Here is a 26,493-nt window from a genome sequence, read left to right on the forward strand (position 1 = left end):
AACTCAAAGGAGATAAATCTCCAGTGTGAAAGGGAGGTGAGGGGTAGCTGGGGAAACAGGGTGATGCGGGAACAAAGATGGGAGCAGGGACAGCCAGCTCATCCGTAAGTGTTTTTTGTGTGGCTGTCAGGGCCGGCTCCAGATGGGGGTGCAGAGCGGCCAGGCAAGGGGTGAGGGAGCCCCGTGGGACTGAGGCAGGGGCTTATGTGTAGTCCAGGGAAAAGGTCAGGGAGTGCAGCACCCACCGCTCTGGCCCCCTCAAAGCTTCCCTATTCCTCCCTTCATTACCACCCCCCAACTGCTAGACAGAGGCCTCAACTGGCCCTCTAGACAAAGGGCTGGTGTCTGGTTGCAGCCCACAGCCCTAGACCTCCCGGGAAGGGAGAGCAGGCAGGAATGCTGGACACCCATGTTCGGACCGAGGAGTCCAACAGTCTGCTAGGAATGGGGCTCAGCACGAAACTGTAGCACAGGCCGCTTTCTGAGAGGAGGGAACACATTTGTTCTTTGCAAGTTCCCAGCACTTAGCAGGAGGAGCACTGTGATGGGGTCTAAGAGGTGGAAAGCAGCTCAGAGTTTATCTGATCCAGACCTTTCTTGGCCCATCTTCCCAGGGAAAGGGTCTCCTGGCCCAGTGGTTGCGGCCGCTGACCAAGCATCCAGCCCCAGGCACGGCCCATGAGGACCTCTGTTGGTGGCCAGGCTGGGGTCGCCCTGCCTCTGGGCACAGGGACCTCAGTGGGGTGAGATGAGCTCTCCCCATGGCAGAGCTGTGGCCCGGCCCCTCCCCCTCAGGCTATGCCAGTGGGCGTTGCCAGGGGCAGCCTGGGCAGCCTGGGCAGCTCCAGGCCAGCCCACGCCTCCATAAAGCCCTCACTTCCCAGGAGCGGCCAGAGCCCAGCCAGCATGGAGAGGAGACGGGTCACCTCGGCCACTCGCCGCTCCTATGCCTCCTCCTTGGACGTGGTAGGGGGAGGCCTGGTCTCTGGCCGCCGGCTAGGGCCAGGCACCCGCCTCTCCCTGGCCAGGATGCCACTTCCACTCCCGGCCCGGGTGGACTTCTCCCTGGCCGGGGCTCTCAATACCGGCTTCAAGGAGACCCGAGCCAGTGAGCGGGCGGAGATGATGGAGCTCAACGACCGCTTTGCCAGCTACATTGAGAAGGTGCGCTTCCTGGAACAGCAGAACAAGGCGCTGGCCGCAGAGCTGAACCAGCTGCGGGCCAAGGAGCCCACCAAGCTGGCCGACGTCTACCAGGCTGAGCTGCGAGAGCTAAGGCTGAGGCTCGACCAGCTCACAGCCAGCAGCGCCCGGCTCGAGGTCGAGAGAGACAATCTGGCACAGGACCTGGGCACCCTGAGGCAGAAGTGAGGAGGGGGCCCGGGGAGAGGGACCTCATGAACAGGGGAGATGTCCCCGCACCCCAGCCCAGCCCCAGCGGGAGCCCCTGCAGACCTGCATGATCTTGGGCAGGGGACTTTGCCTCCATGATACTTGGCTCCGCTGTTTCCCTGGCTCTGGGAGGATAGGGCTGTCCTTGCTCCCCGAGATAATGGGAGGGACAGGGAGGAGGCCCAAAGTCTCAGGGGTCTGATTGCCAAGGAGCCAGAGTACTCTGAGCACCTCCACAGTGGGGAGAGCTGTGCAGGGAGAGTCAGGGACTCTACAAGCAGGGACCCCACAGGCAGGGTCTTCGCATTTCATTCAATGGGGGGCCTGATGGCCTTGTGGGTCCATAGAGAGGAGGAATGGGAAGGGAAGATTGCTGTGCACCAGGGGGACGGGGCTCCAGGGGAGAGGAGGAGAGGGAAAGAGCAGGCAGGCCTGGCCTCGGAACACAGGTGATGTTGCCTGTCACCAGCTCATGACCCTGGTCAAGCCGCTTTGGCCTGCAGAGCTGTGAGGCAGGGACTCTAATAAAACTGTTTCCAAAGGTCAGAGGAGATCCCAGGGAGGGCGGGTTTTGCTGAGCTGGCAGGGCACGCGTGTGTGCCCTCAAGGGTGGGAGGATGAGTGTGTTTGTGCATGCAACAGTGAGTGTGTGTTGGTGAAAGCTCTGGTGTGAGCAGGAGCAGGTGCACCGGCCTTGATAAAACACGATAGTAATGAGCTAAAGCAAAGGCCCTTGTCTGCTCACCCTCCGGGCTAGGACTCCTGCCATTCCACTGGCTCTGGGCAGGGGTCGGGGGAGGGGTCTCTCTGGCAGCATCCTCCAGGGAGATTAGGGAGGGGTCCAAGATCCTCAGAAGACCCTCACCCAGGGATGTGTTCCCCTACCCCAGGCTCCAAGATGAGACCAACCTGAGGCTGGATGCTGAGAACAACCTGGCCACCTATCGACAGGTGTGGGGGGGGGCGGCACGGAGGGAGGGGAGGGGAGGGGAGGTAGGGGGTAAATGGTTGATGGCAGTTCACACAAACAGCCCCCAAGCCCAGCCCTCCAGAGCAATGTGCTGCTCTCCCCAGCCACAGGAGGAGGGATCAGACAAGGGTAAGGAGTGGGGAGGAGGAGTCTGGGGTCAGAGCAGCCTTTGCCCCTCCCTGCTCCAGGAGGCAGATGAAGCCACCCTAGCGCGCCTGGATCTGGAGAGGAAGATTGAGTCTCTAGAGGAGGAAATCCAGTTTTTGAGGAAGATCCATGAGGAGGTAAGGCCAACACAGAGATTGGAATGGATAGAGACAGAGAGGCTGAGCCTGAGAAATTCTCAGAGAGAGAGAAAGAAAATGAGAGAGACTGAAGGAGACAGACCTAGACAAGAGAGCACCCTCAGCCCCTGGTGAAATTCACACAGACACACCCCACTTACTAAGAATTATAATAGACCTTGTTGCCCCATTTTTTATTTCACTACAGCCTTGTGAGATAGGAACTCTTCCAGTATGACCTCTGTGAAACAGAGGAGGACATCGAAGCCCAGACAGGCTAAAGAACTTGCTGAGGTCACACATCTCTCTGATATCACCCCTACTGCCACCTATCTTCATTTAAATGAAAGCCATTCGTTTTAAAAAGACACCACTGAGCTCTCTGACTTCAGATTATGGATTCCGAGTCCATGGTATGGTAGAATCTGGGAACCCACAGACACACCCACACCACAGGGACTCGGTCACTCACAAGAACACAGGCACGCTTTCAGGGATCCTGCCTGGCCGAACCTGGGAGGAGGACACTGAGGCCCCCAAACTACCCTCTGCTCCCCTAGCCTGGGCCATGTCCTTTCCTCTAACCAGGACTGCCCCGTTTCCCTTAGCCAATGTCGGTGTCCAAGGGGCATCCAGACAAGGGCGTAAAACTGTGGGGAAACCCCAGGGGCAGCTTGGGCCCCCAGCTGGCCATCCCTTCTCTCATTCTGGCCAGGAGGTGCAGGAGCTCCAGGAGCAGCTGGCCCGGCAGCAGGTCCACGTGGAGCTGGATGTGGCCAAGCCAGACCTCACAGCGGCCCTGCGAGAGATCCGCACGCAGTATGAGGCCATGGCTTCCAGCAACATGCACGAGGCCGAGGAGTGGTACCGGTCCAAGGTAACCCTGACTATGGGCCAGTAGGCAGCCCTGCTGGCTCCATACCAGAGAACTGGGGAGCAAGGGAGGAGGAAGCTGGGAGAGGATCCTCTCCGGGTAACTGACTGTCACTAGAGAAATGAGGTGGCTTGCCCAGGGTCACACAGGCACCATTACTTCCAATAAGTATTTCTTTTCTTTTCTGTTTTTTAAGGATTTTATTTAGTTTAGAGACAGAGAGCATGAGCAGGGGGAGGAGCTCAAGGGGAGGGAGACAGAGGGAGAAAGAGTCTCAGACTCCTGCTGAGCATGGAGCCCCAGGCAGGGCTCGATCTCACCACTCTGAGCTCATGACCTGAGCCGAAACCAAGAGCTGGATGCTTAAGCGAATGAGCCAACCAGGCGTTTCCCCCAATAAGTACTTCTTATTACTATTATTATTGTTGTTACTATTACTGTTATTATTAGCCAACATTGTTGCGTGCCAGGCCTTGAGCTTTACGTGCATTATCTTACTTACTCTGAAGAAAGTACTGTTCTTTGACAGATGAGAGAACTGAAGTCCAGAGAGGTTAACGAGTTTGCCCAAAGTCACACAGCTCGTCAATGGTAGAGCCGGATGTCTAACCTTAGCCATTGCTCTTGGGAGCCTGCATTCCTGATGCCTCTGCTGTCTGTGTCCCGGGTTACTGAGCAACTACTGTGTGCCAGCACTTCCCGGGGTCCAGAGACCTGTCCCACACGGGGGACGTGATGTGCACCCAAATACGGTGTCTAGAGAGAACACTGCTGGGCAGAGTTTATACAGATGCAATGTGGGGGACAGGGAGGGTATCATAGAAGGGAGGGCCTTGGGGCTAGGCAGGCCTGGCAGCCAAAGAACAAGAAGAGGGAAGGGGCATTTGGAGTGCAAGAAAGCACAGGGCAAGGCCCAGAGATGCCAGCCCAGGGCAAAGTGAGTGGCAGAAGCTGGCAATGGCTCCAAGCATGTCAAGGCTGGGTGGAGCCGCGAGAGCTTCACTGCAAGCTGGGGAGAGAGAAGGATCAGAACCCAGGGTACTGCTCACCAGAACGCCCCGGCCACCGTGAGAGAGGCCGGGGTTCAGGCTCCTGGATAGTGCAGGGGATTCTGGGTCTGGGTTCTTCGGCAAACATCATTTGGTCCTTCATTCCCTACCCAGGCACTGGGCTAGGTGCTAGAGACGTGGCAGGGGCCTCCTGTGCCCTCTGCCCAGGGGTCCCAGGCCTGGGGAGACCTGGACACCAAGCCTGGGGTCCTGCCTATCTCCCTGAATTCCCAGAGACCCACTGGCCCACACAGCTCCCGCGATGTGGGGCCTAGCCGCCCCTCAGCGTAGGACCCTCTCCCCTCTAGTTTGCCGACCTGAATGACGCCGCTGCCCGCAACGCCGAGCTGCTCCGCCAGGCCAAGCACGAGGCCAATGACTACCGTCGCCAGCTGCAGGCCCTGACCTGTGACCTGGAGTCCTTGCGGGGCACGGTGAGCACTGGCAGAGCCACCAGCGGGGCAGAGGGGACCCAGGTGCACCCCGCAAGCCAGGGACGGGACCGGGACTGAGGGCGGGGGCTCTGAAAACTTACTTGGGGGGCAGCGGGGAGACTGGGGATGGGCCAGGACGGGCAGTGTGACCCCGAGCTGAGGCACCTGTCCACTCCACCCTACAGAACGAGTCCCTGGAGAGGCAGATGCGGGAGCAGGAGGAGCGCCACGCACGGGAGGCAGCAAGTTACCAGGAATCGCTGGCCCGGCTGGAGGAGGAGGGGCAGAGCCTCAAAGATGAGATGGCCCGCCATCTGCAGGAGTACCAGGACTTGCTAAACATCAAGCTGGCCCTGGACATAGAGATCGCCACGTACAGGAAGCTGCTGGAGGGCGAGGAGAACCGGTGAGCTGCAAAGCCCCCCCCCCACCCCGTGGCCCTGCAGCGTCCTCCCTGCTGTCCCTCCCTGGAGTCTCCTTTCTCCCTTTAGGGACTGTCATAATCCACCTGTGTCCTGCCCCCTCCTATCTCAGTGCTCAGCACGATGCTTGCCTAACACACAGTAGGTAGCCAATAAATGGTCAAGAAATGAATGGATTCGAGTCAAGCAATGTTGACGAGGCCACAGGGTGAGGACTTGGGTCACCCCCTAAACTAAGAGGCTCACTCCCCACCCTCCCAATGAAGACTGGACTTCTTTTCCCCGACCCGTCTCTTTTGGTCTTGGAACTTTTCCCCCCACTTCCTCCTCCCCCTGCCAACCTCCAGGCCTCCACTCTTTCAAATAGACTTTCCCCATAGCGAACACCCAAGACCCTTGCAGACTCCTGCAGCCCCAAGGAGCATGTTGGCAGCTGGAGAAAGCCAGGAGATGGGCCTTGAGGCTGTCATGCTAACCCCGGACCAGGGCCTAGCTCCAGGGATGTCCCTGGGCAGCGCGGTCACTCTTCTGCCCTTGCTGTCTTGCAGTATCACCATTCCCGTGCAGACCTTCTCCAACCTGCAGATCCGAGGTCAGTAGAGCAGGGCCTTGTGGGCAAGGGGTTGGATTCCTGCCCTCTCCCCCAGGTGGGCTGCTACTCTGGCCTGGGGCTAAGGACCAGGGCAAAGAGGTCCAGTCCAGGGGTCTCCTTGGGATCTTCGTAATTCACCGCAGAACTTCCAGCCAGAACACAGCAGCCCAGGGCATTCCAGGTGGGGCTTGTGGCTGCTCCTGTCCTGCGCCCCATTCCCTACCCCTGCACCCCCTCCTACAGCAGAACTGGGCGAAGGTCTCAGCCTCTGCCCTGTCTGCAGATCCCTGAGCAGGCTCTTCCCATCCGAGTGTTTTATGTTTTTGTTTTTGTTTTTGTTTTTTTTTAACTGCTTGTCACTACAGGGGGCAAAAGCACCAAAGAAGGGGAAAGTCACCAGGTCACAAGACATCTCAAAAGCCTCACAATACAAGTTATACCAATACAGGCTCACCAGATTGTAAATGGAGCCCCGCCGGCTCTCGGTTAGCAGCCTGCCCCTCAGACTCTCAGACACGGTGCTTTTCTCGTTTTCCCCGCCCTCCTGGGCTCCTTCCTCCCAAGTTTCCCTAAAGGGCCAAGCTTGTGTCATTTCCCCAGTGACCTCAGTGCACAGCCCAGAATGTGGCACAGGGTAAATGTAGGCTAAACTAGCCAAGCTGGCGGCTGTTCAAAGTGGTATGTCCTCTGGTGCTCAGAGGAGATGCTCTGGGGCCTCTGGGCGGGTGCCAGCCTCTGCCTCACCTCTTCCCATCCCTGGGAGGGCCCCTGGGGTCTTGCCGTGCCTGGTGGCTGGGTTCTCTGCTCAATTCTTCTGTCCCCGAGGCTCCGCAGCTCAGCTCAGTGCTGATTCAGCCCACAGGATTATTTCCCCCTGGACCGCTGCTCTTGCAGTGAATAAAGCTTTATGCTCCCTGCTCTTAATTTTAAATATTAGTGAGTGTGACATGTTACATTTTTCTCTCGGGGGCGCCAGGGAGCTAAATTACTTCCTACTTGGATGTGGCCTTCAGATGATTCTTATCTAAAGGGGAAAAAGAAAAAACCCTACTTCTGCTCTAGAAATTGAAGAAGCTATACATGGCTTAGGGGCCAAGTTCAGGATCAGAAGTTTAATCAGGCAGAGCAGGAGGAGGGAATACTGCCAAGTGCCAAACAGTAAAGGGTCAGTAGGGCCCAGAGAAGTGGCAGAGAGGAGGGAAGGAGGGACAGGGGAACAGGAAAGGGACCCACATGTATTGGACACTAATATGTGCTAGGCACTTAACATGTATGATCTCAGTGAACTGACTCTTTGCTCCCACGTAGAGAAGTAGACGCCATCATGCCCATTTTGCAGATAGGAAACCGAGGCTGGGACAGGTAGATTAACTTGCCTATAGCCTATGGCTGAGCGGAGACTTGAGCTCTGGCCTGCCTGATTTCAAAGCCCGTGTGCTCCTTCCTTAGCCCAGCACTGGGGTGTCAGAGGCCAGGGGGCAGATGAGAGCTTGCACAGGGATGGAAATGCGGCCAGACCAGGAAAATGGGCAAAGCACTAGATGGAGCAATCAGGTCTTGTCTAGCACCGTGGGGATTTGGGGGTCTAGGCCCTCTCTGCCTAGTTGGATAGACTTTCAGTCCCCATCACTGTGGGTTTCATGGGGAATCTGGGTGGGGGGAGGATGTTTGGTGGCTCAGGAGCCAACAGCAGACCTCTCCTGTCTCCGTGCCTGCAGAAACCAGCCTGGACACCAAGTCCGTGTCAGAAGGCCACCTCAAGAGGAACATCGTGGTAAAGACTGTGGAGATGCGGGACGGAGAGGTAAGGGGAGAAGACCTGAAATTCTGGCCCCGGCAAGCTTGGGCTGCCTCCAGGAATTTTTGAGGGCAGGCTTTGGAAGAAAGCCTAAACTGGCACACAGAAGGTTCTCAGTCACTCGGAAGAGCTTCCGGGGAGGCTCTGGAAGAGGGGAAGGACCCTGGATGTAATTCAGTTCCCTATCCCGTCCACTGGCGGATCCAGGGAGCCTGGGTGTGGAGGCCACCGGCTGGAGTCCTGATTCGGACTTTCTCCCTGAAAGCCCGCAGGCTCCCCCAGCACCAGGCCTGGGGAGAGAGAGAAAGAAAATTAACGTTAGTAGCTTTCACTCCCAACTTTCAATTTCTGGCTTGATAAAAGGAACCAACAGGAGGAATAAGAAGTGGGGGGATTTGACATAAGCCCTCCCCGTCACACCCACGACAGTCCTAGCCAAACTTACATCAGCTCGCCACATGCTGGGCAGGGTGCTAAAGGCTCACTAGTGTTACCTCATTTCCTGGCGGCTTCGAGGCAGGAGTCCTGGTTACTCTCATAGAAAAAAAAAAAAAGACCCAGGAAGTCTGGGGATTTCTCCAAAGTCACAAGACCTAGCAGAGGTGGGCCTGGTGTCTGTGTGAGCCCCTGACTAGTATGCTGTGTGTTTTTCTGTCCCCTGCAGGTCATTAAGGAGTCCAAGCAGGAGCACAAGGACGTGATGTGAGGCAGGACCCATCTGGTGGCCCCACAGTGGGCCTGAGCAGATGGGATTGTTGCCGCCTCCTCTGATAGCGGAGTTCCCCAGACCCGAGTTCCCACCCGCCCCGACTGCTCCCTGCATCCCTCCACCTCTACACCAGCTTGCTGCCCTAGACTCTGTGGGTACTAGACCTGCAGACAGCACCTACCTACACCCAGTAACTCCAGCTAACGAGGCACCCAACCCAAAGGTGCAGCCTGGAGGGGCGTGGCCAGCAGCTGGGTTTAGAACTGGGAGAAGTTGGGGAGGGCCTGGGACCCCATAAATCGCTCTCCACATCCCTAATCTCCATTGTCATGGCAACTGTTGCCAGAGCCGGAGGTCCCTGGGGGTAACTGGGAAGTGGGCCTTCGAGTTTCCTAGGGCTGCTGGAGGACAACAGAGACTCTGAGACAGGAAGGGGAACTCCTCATAGGCAAGACAGCCCTGGCCAGAGGTTTCTTCTTCTAGACTGACCCTGAACAGTCTGAGAGTGGGCGGTGACATCCCGCCACTTGGGAGTAGTCCCTAGACAGAATGCCTGGCCTGCCCGGATCCCCAAGGGGCCTCCTGAGTGTCGATTCAAGTGTCTCAGTCCCACTGAGCTGACATGGGGGCACACTGTGGGCATGCCACGGGCATGTCGGGAGTGTGGTTCTCAGCACTTGGGGGATCTATAGTGTAAGTGGAGAGGGAAGGGGTGCTGGGAAGGAGTAGATGGGGGCTGCCTGGCCCCTAGGTTGGATACAGAGAGAGGTCAAGCCCAGGAGTCCTCCCTCCATAAGGTTGGAGGGGAGGCAGGTGGAGATGGTGGAGGAAGCAGCTGGGAGGACGCCGGACATCAGAGCTGGGGGTTATGGGCAATCAGGTGCCACTGGCCTGTGGGTCTTGGGAGCCAAGGAAGTGACTCATCCTCTTGAAGTTGCTAAAACAGGACAGAGGGGCTGCTGTCCCCAGGACACGCTTTGTCCCGTTTCTAAAGGCCCCTTCCTTGCTGCATAACCCCTCCATCCATGCCTCGGAGCCACCGTAGCTGCTGCCTCGAGACCCCAGCAAACACGGCTGGGTGAAGCCACCGCCATACGTGTGACATTCTCCACCCTACGATGACCTGCTGCTTTTCCCTAACCAAGGGCCCTTGTGGTTCCCCTCCTACTCAAATACAAAATGTACCCTCGTATTGTAGGTAGCACTCTATTTTACCATTCGGGAAGTGGAGGCATGAGCAGAGTGAAGCCTCTGGTTTGTGCTCTGCTTTTCCGTGGAAAGACCGTGGGGGACAGGCACTATCTGTGCCCAGGACTATCTGTGCCCAGAAGTAGGCTGAAAGGGTCCACTCCAGGGTCCCCCTCGCCTCTCTAAAGCCAGAGAAATGAGAGCCCCTCCCTCTTTCTGAGTCCTGGTGCCCCTTCCCCCTCTCTCCCTCCTGCCACCCACTGCTGCTAACCTTCAGGGCACTACCGCAGCCTTTACTCACTAAGGTAAATAAAGACAATTGCCGTGGCCTTCACCAGAGTGGACGCTGATCTGTTCAGGAGAGGCTGGGGCTGGGGAGAGGGCAGGAGGTAGCCTTGGACAAGACTCAACTTGCTTACTGCTGATCGTCTTGGGACCCCAAGCCCCCCAGTGGCAGCCACAGGACAGATCCCAACTCCAACCCTGCTCCACATGGCACCCCAGTGCCCTCCACTCGGCCCCTCTTCTCACTCACCTCCCAGCTCTGGGGAAAGTCCTGACTTTGGCTTCCCCTTTTCTCACCCATTTTCCCTGTTCTGGTCTTTACCTTTATTCCCAAACCCGCCATTCCAGAGACGAGGACATATTCTAGGCTCCCCCACTCCCTCTTCCTCTCCCTGCTGCCCCCAATTCAACCAGCAACCACTTGGCAATCCTCCAAGGCAGAAAATAAAAGCACCCCAAACACTGTTCCAACATCAAAAAGACCATTTCATAAATATCAGCTTTACTTCTTCCTTCTCTGAGCATGAAGTTGGAAGAGACACATTCTGGCTCCTTCTGTACTGGCCTCCGTCCCCCATCTCTCGTCTGCCTCGGGCTTCTCCACCTGCCAGGAGCAGGTTGTAACTAACATATTTACACACACACACATACACACACACACACACACACACACACCCTTGCCGCACAGCTCAGCCAGAGGCATCCGGGATCACTTAACAAACACATCTGAGCACAATTGGTCTTCCAAGCCGGGGAAGAGGAGGGGACCTAGGGGGAGTAGTTGGGCCAACAGCGAGATAAGTAACAGCAGCAGCGACAGAGGTGAATGGTGACAAAGACAGCCGTGATGACCAAGTAGCCTATCAGGGTGAGCTGCACGGCGGAGCGAGTCTCAGGGTCCGAGAATGAGGCCCGGTTCTGGCCTCGGGCTGTGACACCCAGCCGCAAGCCAGCGACCCTCACGCCCTGCCGCCAGCAGTAGTAGATGCCCCGGTCACTGAGCTGGGTGAAGCGGATGTGGAGGTGGTTGCCGTGGTCGATGAACACCCGCATGGACCGGTTGACACCTCGCAGGTACTGCGTGCGGTAGAAGTACTGGCGGTCCTTGTCCCAGGCCACGGCATGCTCTGGCCGGGCCCCGGGGCAGGAGATAATGAGTCCTTGGCCCAGCCTCTGCTGGTGGAACTGGATGGGCACCTGAGGCAGCCAGGGCCGGCTGCCCACCTTGGACACGTAGCTGAGGATGGCCACCAAGCCCTCACGAACCTCCTTCTTCTCGCAGGGCACCACGCAGCTCTGCACCAGGAGCTCAGGCGTGTGCTCCCTGGCCTGGGCCCGAAGCTTCTCGGGCACCGCCTGTGAGCCACAGGACACCACGTCGGGCAGGGTCCTGCGGTAGCGTGGGGACAGACCCGGGCTCTGCAGGTAGCACAGGCCAATCCGCCACTGCTCCCCTCGCACCCCACAGCGGTCGCACGGGGTCCACTCCCAGAAGGTGGTGAAGATGTGCAGGTTCCCGTGGTGCTCGTCTGCGAAGGGTTCCTGGCCCTGGTCCTTGAAGGTGGCCACCATGTCCTCCCCGCTTTGGACGTCCACGTCGTAGGCATAAAAGTAGTCCCCCTTGCGGGTGCCGCAGAAATACAAGCCCGAGTCCTCGGGCTGCGCCCGGAAAACCAGGAGGCTGAACATGCGGATGCTGAAGCGAACCAGCATGTCGCTGCCCACGCGCACCTGGGACTCCTCCCTCAGCACCCGCCCATCGAAGTCCGTGAGCACTCTGGTGTGGTCGCTGCCCAGGTGCTTCTGATAGTACCAGACCACGGTGGACACCTCCTCAGGCTTGCAGCGGCAGGGAAGCTCGAAGCTCATGTCTGCCAGGTAGGCTGCGTTGTCAAACATCAGAAAGGCTGGGCAGGGGGTCCGCTGGAAAATATTCTCCTGCTCCACAATTTCGAAGGCCTGGAGGCTCCCCCACACCCACAGGAGCACAGTGGTGTGGGCGAGGTTCATGCCCACAAGAGGCAAAAGTCAGAGGGGGCGGGGCAAAACCAAGGCACTCAAGGCCTACGGGGTTTCTAGAAATCCCTGCCAGAAGCGGGTAGTCTCTAGGAGAAAGGACGGAGCAGCCAGGAGAGGAGTAAGAATCTGCTGGGGAAGCGGCCAAAGGCAAGGCAAGTTTATTCCCAGCTGATGTACAAGATGCCCTTCTCGTGTTCTAGATGCGATCTTGAGGGAAAGACCATTCTAGAACCTGGCCCTCTCTCCCCTTTCTAGAACACTGGCACTCACCCAAGAATGGGTCAAGGGAAACCGGAATGAGGAGCAAGGGCACAGGTGCTAGAACAGGCAAATCTCTTGCCTTCCTTCTTTAGGCCCTGCCTGCCTGCTTGGTGGAAAGGTCTTCCCTTTGGGTAATCCAGGAGTTGAAGAAGACTCGCCTGCCTGCACGTCTGGCCGTCTGAAGTTTGAGAGGCTGGCCTGACCCAAGCTGATGGCTTGGGGCTTTCCCAGGCCCAGCCTACATAGGAATTCAGCCCCCAAGGAAAATACTGGACCTTGATGAGGTAGCATTTGATTATTTGCTGATTAAATGTCCATTCATTGATTTGGGGTATTCTTGTTAAGTGCTATGGAGATCAGTATTTGTTTACCACGGAAGATTAATGATTTTCTTTTCTTTTCTTTTTAAGTAGAGGATTTAACTGGTATAGCCAGCATTTGGTTGGGCACACACTCATCTCTCAGGGCTGCAGGCTAGAGGCTTGGCAGACTCTAAGGGTGGGAAGCAAACCTCTTTCAAGTTCTTGGGCCCTTGACCATTGTGCTGCTCTACATAGATCAGAATACTGAGCCACCAAGGTGGCTGGAGAAGTGGGGAAGATTCGATTCCTGCATATCCTCTGTAAATTCCAAGTTGAGAAGGGAATTAGGGGTGGGCACTCATTACAGTCCTGCGCAGCCCCCAGGACAAGAAGCAAAAAATTCCTCCAGTGGTCACTGGGGGCCTCTGCAGGTAACTGGCCCTGTCAATCCACCTGGTACAGCACTAGCAGCTCCTGCAGGAGCCTTTCCTCCTCCTGGAGCTCACCAGGCTGCTCCTCCAGACCCCACTCCTTCTGGCTGAGCCCCTCCTCTGTGGGCCCGGGAGCACTCGTGGCCTGCAGCTTCTGAAACAGGTCTCTGCAGCTCTCTCTCTCCGCGGGGCTCAGCAGGCTCAGGTTCAGGGCGAAGCGCCCAGTGCCGGCCAGGCTGTGCAGGATCCCTAGCACCACCAACCGGTCGGCTGGCCTCACCTGATCAGCCAGTGCCACCAGCAGATCCCCTAGAAGTCCAAACCCCACGTCCGTCTGGAAGAGGTGACCCAGCTTTGGACCTCCAAGCTGCAGCAGGGCCTCATAGCGCTCTGGCCCACTCCGCAAGTGCCGCCGCCAATCACGGTAGAACTCTGCAGAGGTCTCAGGCTGGAAAAGTGTTTTCTCCTGGATCACAAGGAAGGAAAGAAAGTCCCAAGCTCTTCCAGCTGCTCTGCGGCAGTGAGAGAGTGACAGTGAGGGGAGCCTGTGGGTTTTTGTCTTAACTGTAGTGTTGCTCTCTGAGCCCTGGGTAGGATGTGGTCCCTGTGGGCCTGGTTTCCAGATCAGGGAACTGGGAAGGGACAAGGACGGAGGGGGCCCCAAGGAACCCAGGCCACAATTTGAGACTCTCAGTTGCACCAGGATTTTCCACTAATGAACGTGAACACAGTCCTGCTCTGTGAGAGTAAGTCAGGCTTTACTCTGAGCAGGGCACAGGGGATGGTTGGAAGTCTCAGAAAGAGAAAAAGGAATTCAAGGTGAGTGTTAAAAATCTGACAGGCAGGGCGCCTGGCTGGCTCAGTGTGTTAAGCCTTTGCTTTCGGCTCAGGTCATGATCTCAGGGTCCCGGGATCTAGCCCCGCAGCAGGCTTTCTGCTCAGCAGGGAGCCTGCTCCCCCCCACCACCCGCCTACTTGTGATCTCTGTCCGTCAAATAAACAAATAAATCTTTTTTAAAAAGTCTGGTGGGCTGGGCCTCTCTCCCAACACTGACACAGAGGATTACACTATATACCATATAACGTGGGGGCAGAGGACCTTAAATCTGATCCGAGAGTGCAAGCCAAAATCTGAGTGAAGAAGACCAGCCTAGCCCATTTTTCTGACTCGTTCTGCCCAGTTTAACTCACCCTCACCATCTGCTGGTTGCTTTTCTCTCTCAGATGGGAGGCAGAAACCTGCCTCTGTTGGTTTAACATGAGAAAGAAGGAAGAAGTCTGTGTTGTAAGAAAACAGGATTGGAGGTTTAGGACAGAGGATCCTACTGGGCGGAGGAGCTGGGCCTCCCCTACCTGGGAGATTTCAGTGGCCTCATCCTGAGAGGTCTCTCTCTGAGTAGCATGACAGTTCCAGGCCACAGTCCTCTTCCCTCCTATCTTGTCCTTCCGCTCCAGTGGCTTCAGATGTGATGCAAGGACAATCCCCCTGTGGGCAAAGGAAAGAGATCAGAGGATAGACTTCATGCTATGAAGTGGGCGTGGCTGTGAGGTGGCTGCACTTTGCATGTTAGAGGGGAAACTTCCAGCAAGCCAATAGGACAGCAACAGCAACAGCATCAATGGCTGACCATTTTGAGCGCCTCCCACGGTGCCAGACACTGTGCTCAACATCTTACATGTAACAATTTACTCATCTGTAACAATAATCGTTCTCTTTTACAGATGAGGAATAGAGGCTCAGAGAGGTTAAACAACTTGCATGAGACCACACAGGTAGGGCCAGGACTGAGCCCAAAATTATCTGACTTCCAAGCACATGCTCTTATCCACTACAGTTCACCAAAACAGGAGGGTCTGAGAAAACTGCATTAAGCTGAAAAAAAAAAAAAAATTGCATTACGCCAACCTGAACTCCTCATAGGAAGCCACCCTCTGTTCCACGGCCCGTAACTTGGCAGCATTCTCCCGTTTGTATTTCTCATCAGCAGTGAGTGCAGCCTGTAGCTCTTTCTCCAAAGCCTTGAAGTCAATGATGTCATTCCTTTCCATGGCTTGTCTCTAGGAAGGCAAAGGGAATGGACATCAGTGGAAGATCACTATCGGGGGAGGAGGATGCGTCTGTATTCTTTGCCAGCTTACAGAATGACCCCAAAGTGCTCTGGATAACTTTCTACTTATCTTGGAGGGTGTTAAAACAATCTAGTCCTCTACTTTACAGACAGGAGCTGAGTTTGTTGCACAGTGAGGACTTGCTTAAGATTTGCCACTGAAAATAGAATACAGAGTTCTGACTTTCAGTTTGGAGCCCTGTCTTAATTTTGTTCTCTGCTTCCAGAAGTATTTTAATTTTGGTGCTTCTGCTGAGGACACATTTGGATCTCAGAATTCAGTATTCAGTCCCTTCACTCTTCCATATGGGCTCACTCCATACCAAGTGACAGAGGACCTCCCACAAAAGAAGAACTATTGTGAAGTATACTCCTGAGCCCAGGGATAAAATTTCACCCATCATTCAGTGTTTTCAATGGGGAAAGATACTTTTCACCCAAACCAGATGCAATGACTGAATAAGAAGTCAAGCAAAAGTGGCAGTGGAAGGGGTTTAGGGATCTCCGTTCCCAAATCCCTCGGTCCAGACCAGGTCTGGATCACAGGTCTGTAGGTTCTTGAGCAACCTCTTTAGTTCGGCCACTGTACTTCTGCACCCTCTGCGTCTGTGAGGCTGACTGATCCGTTCTACAGGGAAATCATCTGTATGAGTGCTAGTGAGGGCTCTGGCATTTACTTCCTGTGAGACCTCCCTGAACCTCGGACTTTTGGCGCGCTGAGCTAGAGTTTGTGGCCAGCCGTAGGGCAGGGAGGCAGGAGATCTGCGACCAACCCCATACCTTTTCCCTCCACCCGGGCGTCGGTGAACGAACACCGAGAAAGGGGCGGGGCAGGCCAGGAACTGAACTCAGGTGTCCCGACTCCTGTCCAGTTCTGAGCCCTCCCCAGATTGAAGAGAGAGAACAACTAACCCTTCCGCCCCCCAGCACTTCACCCCAGGACCTCAGACCTAGGTTTCCTTGCTTTCTTTAGGAATACTTAGACGAGAACCGCACAGCTCAGCGTAGACCACGCCCAGCAGCTGTGGTTGCTCAGCAACTGCTCAAACAGCCTGACCACGTGATCGTCCTGAGGGCCCCCCCCCCTTCCAGGGTGGCTCCGAAGCGCCTGACCAGATTCTGGTCTCCTAAGGCCTCGGTCTTTTTGGAGCAGCCCACGCCTTGATTTGAGGGCCCACGACCCCACGTCGCCGGTGTCTGGATCCGTGGTTAGCATTCCTCCCAGCCGGTCCTCAGGCAGAGGGCTGTCCTCGGGGCAGAAACGCGACGGCAGCGTCTGCGGGGTCCTTCCTGACGGCGGGCGCAGCGGTGCGGCGGCGTGTGGCGGAAGCGCGGTCTCCCGCGGCGGACTTGGAGCTTTAGGCTGAGCGGACCCGCAGGTGAGCTGGCGCGGGTCAGCGGCGGGAGAAAGCTGATCCGGGTGGGATGGGGAATTAAATGATGTCAGATCTGGAAAAGACGTTGTAGGTTTTCTGTCGCCTTTCACGTTACGGATGGGTAAACTGAAACGTAGAGCGGGAAAGGGAATGAAAGACCCCCCCCACCCCCCACCCCCAGCACATATCTCGATTCCAGGGTTCCCTCACTGTCGACCATCCATAAAATCCCTTCCCCGACCATCCATAAAGTCGTTGTCTTACTCCCTCTTCCATCTGTGCCTTCTTCACCCCTTCTCTACTAAGCTCCCTCCGTGCTTACTGTGTATTCGTTTGAGAGCCGGTGTTATAGCGGGAAGCTGCAGTGAGGTTTGGTGACTAGTTTTGTGCAACTGTGGGCAAGTCAGCTATCTTCTCTGTGCCTTGTAGGAGCCATTCACTCATTCAACAAAAACTTATCGAGGTTTCGTTTTGTGCCAGCACAGTTCTAAGAGGGAAAAAAAATCCTTTGCTTAAATTGTAGCGGGGGAGATGATAGTGAAAGTAACGTGAATAGATATATGTGAGCGAGGGACTAGTACTACTACCATAAAGTAATAATAAAACCGTTAAAGTGGGGGGTTGGAGAGTGTGATGGGAGGACTGTTTTATGGTGACATTCTCAGAAGTGACGTTTTAGTAGGGACCTGAGTGAAACGATAGAACAAGGTATAAATATCCAAGGGAAGAGCATTTCAGAAAAGAGTTTCAAGTGCAGCGGCCCTGGAGCAGAAATGAGCTTGATTTGTTCTACGAGCAGCCTTTTATAAAAATGTGTGCAAGCACTTCATGGATCTTGGAAGAATGAAATGAGCACAGATGTGGTAGCTCTTGAGAAATAAAAAGAATCCCTAATATGAAAGTTTCCGTTATAATTTACATTTAACTACAAGGCCCTGGAGCCAGTCCTTTACTTGGATAAATACCGCTATCTCAAAATTAAATATTCTATTCAATTAACATCCAGTTCCTGCTTATGCAAGGCTCTATGTTGGGCATTGGCAGGAAGGCACAAGGAGCACAGGGTTCCTGTATTCAAGAATGGCCAAAAAATAATGCTTGTTGACATTTATTGAGCTGAGGACTGTGATAAGTTGGTTACACAGACTATTTTGTTTAAGTCCAAAAACTTTATGCAATGGGGATTACTCGCTCAGTTTTCCAGTTGAGGAAATAGATTTGGAGAAGTGAAGTAATTAACCTGAAAGTACCTTGTATAAGTGACAAAGTTAGGATTCATGTCTAGGCCTTTCAACCCTAGAGCCCTAACCCTTACACGACCTCTGGTTTGTTGTTTATTAGTTATAAACTGTAGGGTTGTTGGGGGAGGGTTATTAGTAGTTAACTGCCATTTAAGGCAGAATTAAATACTGATTAAGGTATGAAAGGCTATAGCAGTGTAGGGGAATGAGAAATTGAGGATCTAGAAAAGCTTGAAGGAAGTGGCATTTGAATTTTTACTTTGGATAGAATTTCAGTAATTGAAGTGGAGAAAACCCACAGAATACTTAAGAATTACAAAGAGAAAACAAATAACTTTATATTGGAAAAGCCTGGCAGATACTACCATAATCAAGTAATTTAATTAGCATCACCACTAATGGGACAGATTAAAATCATGTACCACCTGATAGGAGATGTACTGAAAAGAACACCGCATTACTTCTAAGATATCCCTGCCAAAAATGCAAAACCTGATTCCAATCATGAGGAAACAGACATACCCAAATTAAGGGACATTTTGCAAAAATCAGTCTCCTGTAATCTTCAAAAGCGTCAGGTCTTAAAAGTCAAGAAGAGACTGAGGAGCTGTTCCTGAGTGCAGGAGACTAAACACATGACCGTTAAATGGAAACATGTGATCCTGGATTGGAACCTGTGCTGTGCAGGACATTATTAGAACACTGTGTTCTAAGGGCACCTCCGTGACTCCGTCGGTTAAGTGTCCAACTCTTGATCTCAGCTCAGGTCTTGATATCAGGGTCATGAGTTCAAGCCTCGTGTTGGGCTCCACCCTGGGCGTGCAGAGCTTACTTTAAAAAAAAAAAAAAAAGAAGAAGAAAGAAGTCTGTTCTAGTAATGGAGGTCTATGGATTAGGTGGTAGTAACATGTCACTATGAATTTTCTGATTTTGATTGTCATATTGTGGTTGTGTGGGAAAATGTCCTGGTTTGTAGGAGTCACACTAAAGCGGGGGTTGGCAAACTTTCTACCAAGGGCCAGATAGTAAATATTTTAGGCTTTGTGGGCCATATGGTCTCAGTTACAACTACTCAACTTTGCTGTTACAGTGTGCAAGCAACCACAGACATTATAAATGAATGAGCCTGGCTGTGTTCCAATAAAGCTGTTTTTTTAGATGCTGAAATTTGAATTTTATTTTATTTGCACATATCATGAAATATTCTTTTGATATTTTTCAACTATTTAAAAATGTAAAAGGCATTTCTAGCTTGGGGGCTGTGTGAAAACAGGCAGCAGGCCGTGTTGGCCCCAGGCCATAGTTTGCCATCTCCTGCATTCAAGTATTAGGAGGTGATGAAGCACTGTGTCAGCAACTCTCCTTGAGTCATTTAGGAAAAAGAAAAATATTTGTGCTACTTTGCAACTTTCTGGTATTAAGTGAAAAAATTTTTTAGTACTATATAAGAGTGGGAGAAGAGAATGTAAACAGGTAGAACCATGAGGACGGTAAAGTACAGAGCTTTGGGAGGAGCCGCCAGTAGGTTGGTCTAACTGGAAAGGAGATGTGTTGAAGGGATATGGTCAACCATAAGGTTAGAAATGTGGGGCCGTGTTGTGGAGGCCTTGGTTACCTCGCCGGAATCTAACGCTTCTTTTCCTTGAATTTTAGCATCATGGATACCGACTTGTATGATGAGTTTGGGAATTATATTGGGCCAGAGCTTGATTCTGATGAAGATGATGATGAATTGGGCAGAGAGACCAAAGATCTTGATGAGGTAAAACAGATATATTGCTGTTTTCATCTCTCCCTTTTAAAAAAAAAAATTAAAAAGACACTGTATCCTCTGTGCTCCCATAATATCCTGTGTACATCTCTCACATTGTACCTTTTAAATATATGACTTGTTGGGGTCTTATTCTGCCCGTACAAAGCTTAGCTACTGAAGGTCCTAAAGGGGATAAGGTAGTTTCATGCATGGGGTGGTTTTATTTATTTTTATTTTTTTATATTTTAAAGATTTTGTTTATTTGACAGAGGCAGACACAGCAAAAGAAGGAGCACAAGCATGGAGAATGGGAGAGGGTGAAACAGGCTTCCCTCCGAGCAGGGAGCCCAGTGTGGGGCTCAGTCACATCCAGGACCCTGGGATCATGACCTGAACTGAAGGCAGATGCTTAGCGACCCACCCAGGCTCCCCCAGGTGTTTTTAAGCTCTGGTTCACAGCAATAGCTCTCCTTCCGTTTACCTGAAGTTTTTTTTTGACAGTTATGAGTAATACCAACTTAGAAGAGGTAGTCCGTTTTTCCAAATGCAGCTGCACTGACAACTTCCTCATAAGCTTAAGTTTTGAAAGGTGAATAAAAACAATAGAAAGCGAAGATACAGGGGTGCCTGGGTGGCTCAGTCGCTTAACCGTTTACCTTCAGCTCAGGTCATGATCCCAGGGTCCTGGGATGGACCTGCATCCAGCTCCCTGCTCAGTGGGGAGTCTGCTTCTCCCTCTGCCCCTCCCCACTCATGCTCACACTGTCTCCCTCTCTCTCTAACTTAAAAAAAAAAGAGGGGAAGGATGATACAGATTCTCACGACTCACTTCGGGAGAGCTATGGAGGATGAGTCCAGAGTGGTCTGAGGCTTGCACAAGACATCAGAGGTTAGCAGTGTTCAGAACAAGATGAACAAAAAGTAGACGGGCCCACTGCTGATCAATGGAGGTGTGAGACTCAGAGGACGGCAGGAAGGCAGAACCAAAGTCCTGGCTGCTGGCTGCTCCTTTAGGGAAAATGTCCTTCAAATTAGAAAAAATAGAATAAACACTGGAAGTAGAACATTGAAGGTGAGGTCAAAAGAGAGCATCTTGAACCTTTAGGTGTGTTCGAGTCTTCATGCCCAGATGAATTATTTCTTGGGTCGGCATGGTGGGGGAGACCCGGCGAGGTAAGCCGAGAGCGCCACTGTGGTCATCTGTAGTAAACGGGGGACGGCTGTGGTGCTAGCAAGTGACTCAGGCGGCTTTTCTACTTTTCAGAGATGGAGATATGGCACTACGTTTCCAGAAACTACCGACTAGTGGGGCGCCTGGGTGGCTCAGTTGTTAAGCATCTGCCTTCAGCTCAGCTCATGGTCCGAGGGTCCTGCGATCAAGCCCTACTTCGGGCTCCCTACTTAGCCAGAGGCCTGCTTTTCCCTCTCCCACTCCCCTTGCTCATGTTCCCTCTCTTGCTGTGTCTCTCTCTGTCAAATAGATAAATAAAATCTTAAAAAAAGAAAGAAAGAAAAAAAGAAAGAAACTACCAACTAGTATGTGTAATGTATATCCACGGTAAAAATGATGGAAGGAATTTTAAAACAAATGATTGTTGAAGTCTTTTTTTTTTTTTTAAAGATTTTATTTATTTATTTTGATTGTTGAAGTCTTAGGAAGCTCATATGAGTTTTATAAAAATGATTTTCTCAATATAATTACTAGATTGAGATACAGGTCAAGGGTATGCTGTGGGTATTATATATATTGATTTGAGCAAGGCATTTAAAGTTTTTAATTCTTTTTATAAACCAGGTTTTTCTTTTTAAAAATATTTTAAAGAGGTAGTTTTCATTTTACAAGCAATTTGTGAATACTTTTCATGCAGTTCTAATAGATAGAAAGTCTTCTTGGTCCTTATTCCAGTTCACTTTTCCTAAGGTAATCACTGTAACTCACGATGTCCGTTTGAAAAGAATATGGGTTGGGTCATAATAAGGTAAGGAGAGGTCACAGCTGATAGAACTGTGAGACCTAAAGAGTGTTGATTAATGGATCACCACCAGAGGTGACATGCCCCAGTCATCCATGCTTGTTCCATTCTTTTCAACCTTTTTATCAATGGCTTAGGTGAAGATAGGGGAGTTTATAAAATTCACACAGAGATCCTGCTTCCTCCTCTCTCTCTCTCTGCCAACTTGTGATCTCTGTCAAATAAATAAATAAAATCTTTTTTTTTTTTAAGATTTTATTTATTTATGGGACGCCTGGGTGGCTCAGTTGGTTAAGCCGCTGCCTTCAGCTCAGGTCATGATCCCAGCATCCTGGGATCGAGTCCCACATCGGGCTCCTTGTTCTGTGGAGAGCCAGCTTCTCCCTCTGCCTCTGCCTGCCACTCTGTCTGCCTGTGCTCGCTCGCTCTCTCTCTCTCTCTCTCTGACAAATAAATAAATAAAATCTTAAAAAAAAAAAAGATTTTATTTATTTGACAGACACAGATTACAAGTAGGCAGAGAGGCAGGCAGAGAGAGAGGGAGAAGCAGGCTCCCTGCTGAGCAGAGAGCCCAATGCGGGGCTCGATCCCAGGACCCTGGGATCATGACCTGAGCCGAAGGCAGAGGCTTAACCCACTGAGCCACCCAGGCGCCCCATAAATAAAATCTTTAAAAAAAAAATTTCACACATGACATAAGCTAACACACTGGATTAAAAACTCTAAATTCAAAGTGATCTCAACATACTTGAATTCCAGGCTAAGTAAATAAATTCATTCATTAAATATTTGTAATCGGGGCATCTGGGTGGCTCAGTGGGTTAAAGCCTCTGTCTTCGGCTCAGGTCATGATCCCTGGGTCCTGGGATGGATCCCCACATTGGGCTCTCTGCTCAGCGGGGAGCCTCCTTCCTCCTTTCTCTCTCTCTGCCTGCCTGCCTCTCCGCCTGCTTGTGATCTCTCTCTCTCTGTCAAATAAATAAATAAAATCTTTAAAAATAAATAAATAAATAAATAAATATTTGCAATCACTTAACATTTGTAATCCCTGTATCCAAGGAATCACGATATTGAGAGCCAAGGCACTATCTCTGCCCTCCAGGAACGTACTGCTCACCAGGGGAGATGAAGTACAAAAAAAATTTAAGTATAAAGCAGGGAAGGACAAGTACCATTTAGATTATTTTATCTTACTTTATTTTTTTTTAAGATTTTATTTTTTTTTTAAAGATTTTATTTATTTATTTGACAGAGAGAGATCACAAGTAGGCAGAAAGGCAGGCAGGGAGGGGGAAGCAGGTTCCCTGCTGAGCAGAGAGCCTGATGCGGGGCTCGATCCTAGGACCCTGGGATCATGAACCGAGTGGAAGGCAGAGACTTAACCCACTCAGCCACCCAGGCGCCCCAATATTTTATTTTTAAGTAATTTCCACACCCAATGTGGGACTCAAAATCCTAAGGCAAGAGTTGTGCTCCACCAACTGAGCCAGTCAGGTGCCCCATTCAGATCATTTTAACTATTACTGTAGTAATAGCTAGTAAGGGGGGGAATCATTCTTGGCTGATGTGACCGAGAAAGTATCTTGAGGGAGTGCCATTCCCAGTGGAACTGAAGACTGAGTAGACATCTGTAGGGAGAGGAAGTGGAGTGAGTGATTAGTGGTTGCCTTCGTTTTGGGGCATGGAATTGGGGAGTGATGGCCAAAGGGTACAGGATTTCTTTTTAGGGTGACAGTCTGACATTGTGGTGATGGCTGCACAGTTCAGAATGTACTAAAAACCACTGAATTGTGCCTTGAAAATGGGTGAATTGTGTGGCATGTGAATTCTATTTTACTAAAGCTGGTAAAAAAAGATACCCTGTAAAGGAAAAGGACTGCTTGGGCCCTGTGTAAACGTTTTCACCTCAGTACCGAGTGTTGAGTTCATCCCACTCTGGTTCTTGCTCCTCGGTATTGTCACTAGTGCAGGGTTCTGCTCTTGTGTAGTTAACTTATTAATGCCTTTGTATTTCCTTCTCACGAATTACTGTTGTAGAGTATGTGTGTGTGTGTGTGTCTTTTTGTGTGTATGAGCTACCAAATGTGAACGATTGCGTTGTTGATATAAGTAGTGTAAGGGGTCGGCTTGTCTGCCTCATTCTGCTTCTCATGTTTGCCACCCAGCCGTGGCAAGTGATGCGGTTTAAGGTCCATCTCTGGTGCCACATGTCTGTCTGGTCGGGCATCTGACTGCTGCTCGGTCATCCCTGGTGTGCAGTACTCTCTCAGCTATGGACACAGGGTGACCTGCCACCACTGTCACCTTCCCTCACGACAAATAACACTGCAGTGGATGGATGTTTGCAGATACGTCCCTTCTGCACCACATGAAAACGTCTTTGAGTTATATTCCCAAAAGCAGAGTTGCTGATCACAGGGTCGTGTCCATGTTTAATGTGTTTATAGTTAATTAAGCGTTTTTTACTAAGTGCCTCAGCTTACCAGCATCAGTCCATACTCCTCCCGGCAGAATGGGAGTTCCTATAGCCTCCCAGTCCACACAGGGTGCACGGATGTTCTTAAAAAACTTAAAAAAAAAAAAAGATTTTGTTTATTTGAGGGAGAGCAAAAGCAAGAGAGATCACAGAGGGAGAGGGAGAAGCAGACTCGCCGCTTAGTGGAGAGCTCAACGTGGGGCTTGATCCCAGGACCCTGAGATCATGACCTGAGCCAAAGGCAGAGCCCAACTGACTAAGCCACACAGGTGCCCCTATAAACATCTTTTTATTGAAGTATATACAAGTAAATAGTTGCACAGGATTTTGATAATGGAGACAGGAGAGAAGGAAGGACATTCTCGAAAGGCATGCAGTGACCAGGGGCCCAGAGGTAGTATGTTAAGAGGAAAAGATTTCTCCTCCCAATTGCCAAAGCAGTTGGTCCTTGGGGGATGGCTCAAGAGGAGGGACCAGACCCTGGAAGGCCTTGGCTGGAGAACGTGGAGGAAGGGGTGACATGATCAAAGCAAGATGCTGGGACCCTTCCTTTACCGAAGAAAGGGTCATGAGGCCAGGAGCTCATCACAGTGGAAGGCTGCACAGGTTTGGAGTTGGAGGGGAGAAATTGGGGTGGGTGGGATAATTAGCAGAACACTGGTTATTAACAGACAGAAATGAGAGAAAGATGCTTACGTAGTTTTATTTTAGGCTGGCCACGTTTGACTTACTGACAGGACACTCAGCTAGAAGTAATTACAGGTAGTTGGAAATTATTGCATAAAATCCTACAGTCAGTTGCAAAATGCATTCAGCAGTGTGGGGCAGGAAGAAACTGGCTTGATAGCTGTTTTGGGGCCCCCACCAGTGGCATATGTATGACTAAGCCAGGAACTACTGTAATGTCAGGCCGTGTTAATTGAAGAAGAGCGTAAGGACCGGAGGAGGTAGTGGTGGTCAACACACCACTGGAGGGTTTTCTGTTCTTTTTAAGAAAGCAGTTGACATGCTGGGATTTGTGTGAAGGAAAACGGGCTCCCACCAGTACCTCCACCCGCCTCCCTACATCTGTGCCATCTGTCTTCCCTCCTGTTTGTAGGGATGATCTGTTTAGGTTTTTATCTACCAGAAATTAGGTCCCATCCCTCCCCACCTGCACCAGACACTCACCCCGGCAGTTCCCCTGCTCCTGTGTCAATTTTCCCTCTGCTAGACCATTCCCGTCTGCATACGGGCGTGTCAGTATTTCTCTGAACTCATCCCACATCCGCCCCCTTCCTATCGCCCTGCTTCCTACTGCAGCACACTCAAAACAGTTTTTGATACTTACTGTCTCCACATCCTCTCAAACCCATTTTTGTCCTCTGCCTCTCCCGTTCCACAGCACCTGCTCTTGTTAGCGTCACCAGTAACCTTGTCCCCAGGCCCTGTCCTCATCTTGACCTGTCCGCAGTGTCTGACCTGGCTGATCACTCCCTCCTTAAAATCCCCTCTTCCATCAGCTTCCATGGAACCCCATGGTTTTCCTTCTCCCTGGCCCATTCCTTCATCGTCTTTGCTTCTGCGGCCTCCTCATCTCCCTGACCTCTGAGTGTCAGCAGACCCCAAGGACTCCGTTCCGCATACCTCTCCTCTCAGTATACTCGCTCCCGGTGCCCTCATCCATCACCTGCGTTCTGTTCACTAAGGACTCTCATGTTTCTCTGCTCTTCTCCTCATCCTGGCTCTTGCTAATCCCCTTGGCCCAGGTCCTTCGCATTTGTTGTTCCAGTCAACTAGAATGTTCTTCCTCAGCCACTTGTAGAGCTTTCTCTCTTTCTTCAGAGTTTCATTCAAATGTCATCACCTTTTTTTTTCCATTGCTGTATTAATACCAGAGCAGTGCCTGGGATGTAGTAAGTGCCCGGTAAGTATTTGTGGAGGGGCATCTGGGTGTCGCAGTCCGTTAAGCTCTGACTCTTGGTTTTGGCTCACGTCATGGTCTCACAAGTGATCTCAGGGTTGTGAGATCGAGCCCCGTGTCAGGCTTCACATGGAATCTGCTTCAGATTCTCCCTCACCTTCTCTCTGCTCCTCCTCCTGCTTGCTCACTCTTGCTCACTCTCTAAAAATAAATAAGTCTTTTTTTTTTTTTAAGGTATTTGTTAAGGGGTGCCTGGGTGGCTCAGTCATTAAGCCTCTGCCTTCAGCTCAGGTCATGATCCTGGGGTCCTGGGATCAAACCCCACATCGGGCTCTGTGCTCAGCAAGAAGCCTGCTTTCCCTCTCCCACTCCCCCTGCCCATTTTCCCGCTCTCACTGTCTCTTTCTCACTGTCAAATAAATAAACAAAATCTTTAAAAAAAAAAAAAAAGTATTTGTTGAATAAATGAAAAAAACAGGATGTTTTAGGACATAAAAGGTGGTGTAGTAGCCACTTTTAATTATTCAAAGGACTCTTTGGCAAAAGAGGGCATAGCTTCGTTCAGTGTTGCTTATGACCATGGTTCACTTACAAGGAGGTGTTTTAAAGTCCTTTACAAAAACCTGCTTTCCAGCTGTGCTTTCCCACCGGGA

General features: G+C 51.7%; 4 protein-coding genes across 5 annotated transcripts in view; 2 read left to right on the forward strand and 2 right to left on the reverse strand.

Annotated features, from left to right (window-relative positions):
* Nucleotides 1-906: 906 nt before the first annotated feature.
* Nucleotides 907-8,663, forward strand: LOC111158105 (glial fibrillary acidic protein). Of its 2 annotated transcripts, XM_022519951.1 has the most exons (9): nucleotides 907-1,367; nucleotides 2,283-2,343; nucleotides 2,551-2,646; nucleotides 3,362-3,523; nucleotides 4,878-5,003; nucleotides 5,189-5,409; nucleotides 5,974-6,017; nucleotides 7,736-7,821; nucleotides 8,480-8,663. In XM_022519951.1, the coding sequence occupies exons 1-9, from the start codon at nucleotides 907-909 to the stop codon at nucleotides 8,519-8,521; spliced, it is 1,299 nt and encodes a 432-aa protein (XP_022375659.1). In that variant the 3' UTR covers nucleotides 8,522-8,663. The 2 variants fall into 2 exon arrangements, with proteins under 2 accessions (XP_022375659.1, XP_022375660.1); XM_022519952.1 differs by lacking the exons at nucleotides 7,736-7,821; nucleotides 8,480-8,663 and adding an exon at nucleotides 6,383-6,507.
* A 2,102-nt stretch (nucleotides 8,664-10,765) lies between these two features.
* On the reverse strand, nucleotides 10,766-12,007 carry LOC111158022 (Ig-like V-type domain-containing protein FAM187A). The gene has a single exon (XM_022519799.1). It carries the CDS (start codon nucleotides 12,005-12,007, stop codon nucleotides 10,766-10,768), a length of 1,242 nt encoding a protein of 413 aa, XP_022375507.1.
* A 1,016-nt stretch (nucleotides 12,008-13,023) lies between these two features.
* Nucleotides 13,024-15,064, reverse strand: LOC111158206 (coiled-coil domain containing 103). Its single transcript, XM_022520126.1, has 3 exons — nucleotides 14,917-15,064; nucleotides 14,364-14,496; nucleotides 13,024-13,476 (listed from the first exon to the last, which is right to left on the reverse strand). The coding sequence occupies exons 1-3, from the start codon at nucleotides 15,057-15,059 to the stop codon at nucleotides 13,024-13,026; spliced, it is 729 nt and encodes a 242-aa protein (XP_022375834.1). The 5' UTR covers nucleotides 15,060-15,064.
* Nucleotides 15,065-16,419: 1,355 nt separating this feature from the next.
* LOC111158070 (elongation factor Tu GTP binding domain containing 2) overlaps nucleotides 16,420-26,493 on the forward strand; it is a 41,286-nt gene continuing 31,212 nt past the window's right edge. The window contains exons 1-2 of the mRNA XM_022519886.1: nucleotides 16,420-16,497; nucleotides 19,389-19,497. Coding sequence (XP_022375594.1) covers nucleotides 19,393-19,497 — 105 coding nt within the window. The 5' untranslated portion in view covers nucleotides 16,420-16,497; nucleotides 19,389-19,392. The remainder of the gene's footprint in view (nucleotides 16,498-19,388; nucleotides 19,498-26,493) is intronic.

This window comes from Enhydra lutris, unplaced genomic scaffold, assembly GCF_002288905.1.
Source record: "Enhydra lutris kenyoni isolate GAN:26980312 unplaced genomic scaffold, ASM228890v2 scaffoldscaffold57, whole genome shotgun sequence".
In the NCBI taxonomy this organism is placed as follows: Eukaryota; Metazoa; Chordata; class Mammalia; order Carnivora; family Mustelidae; genus Enhydra; species Enhydra lutris.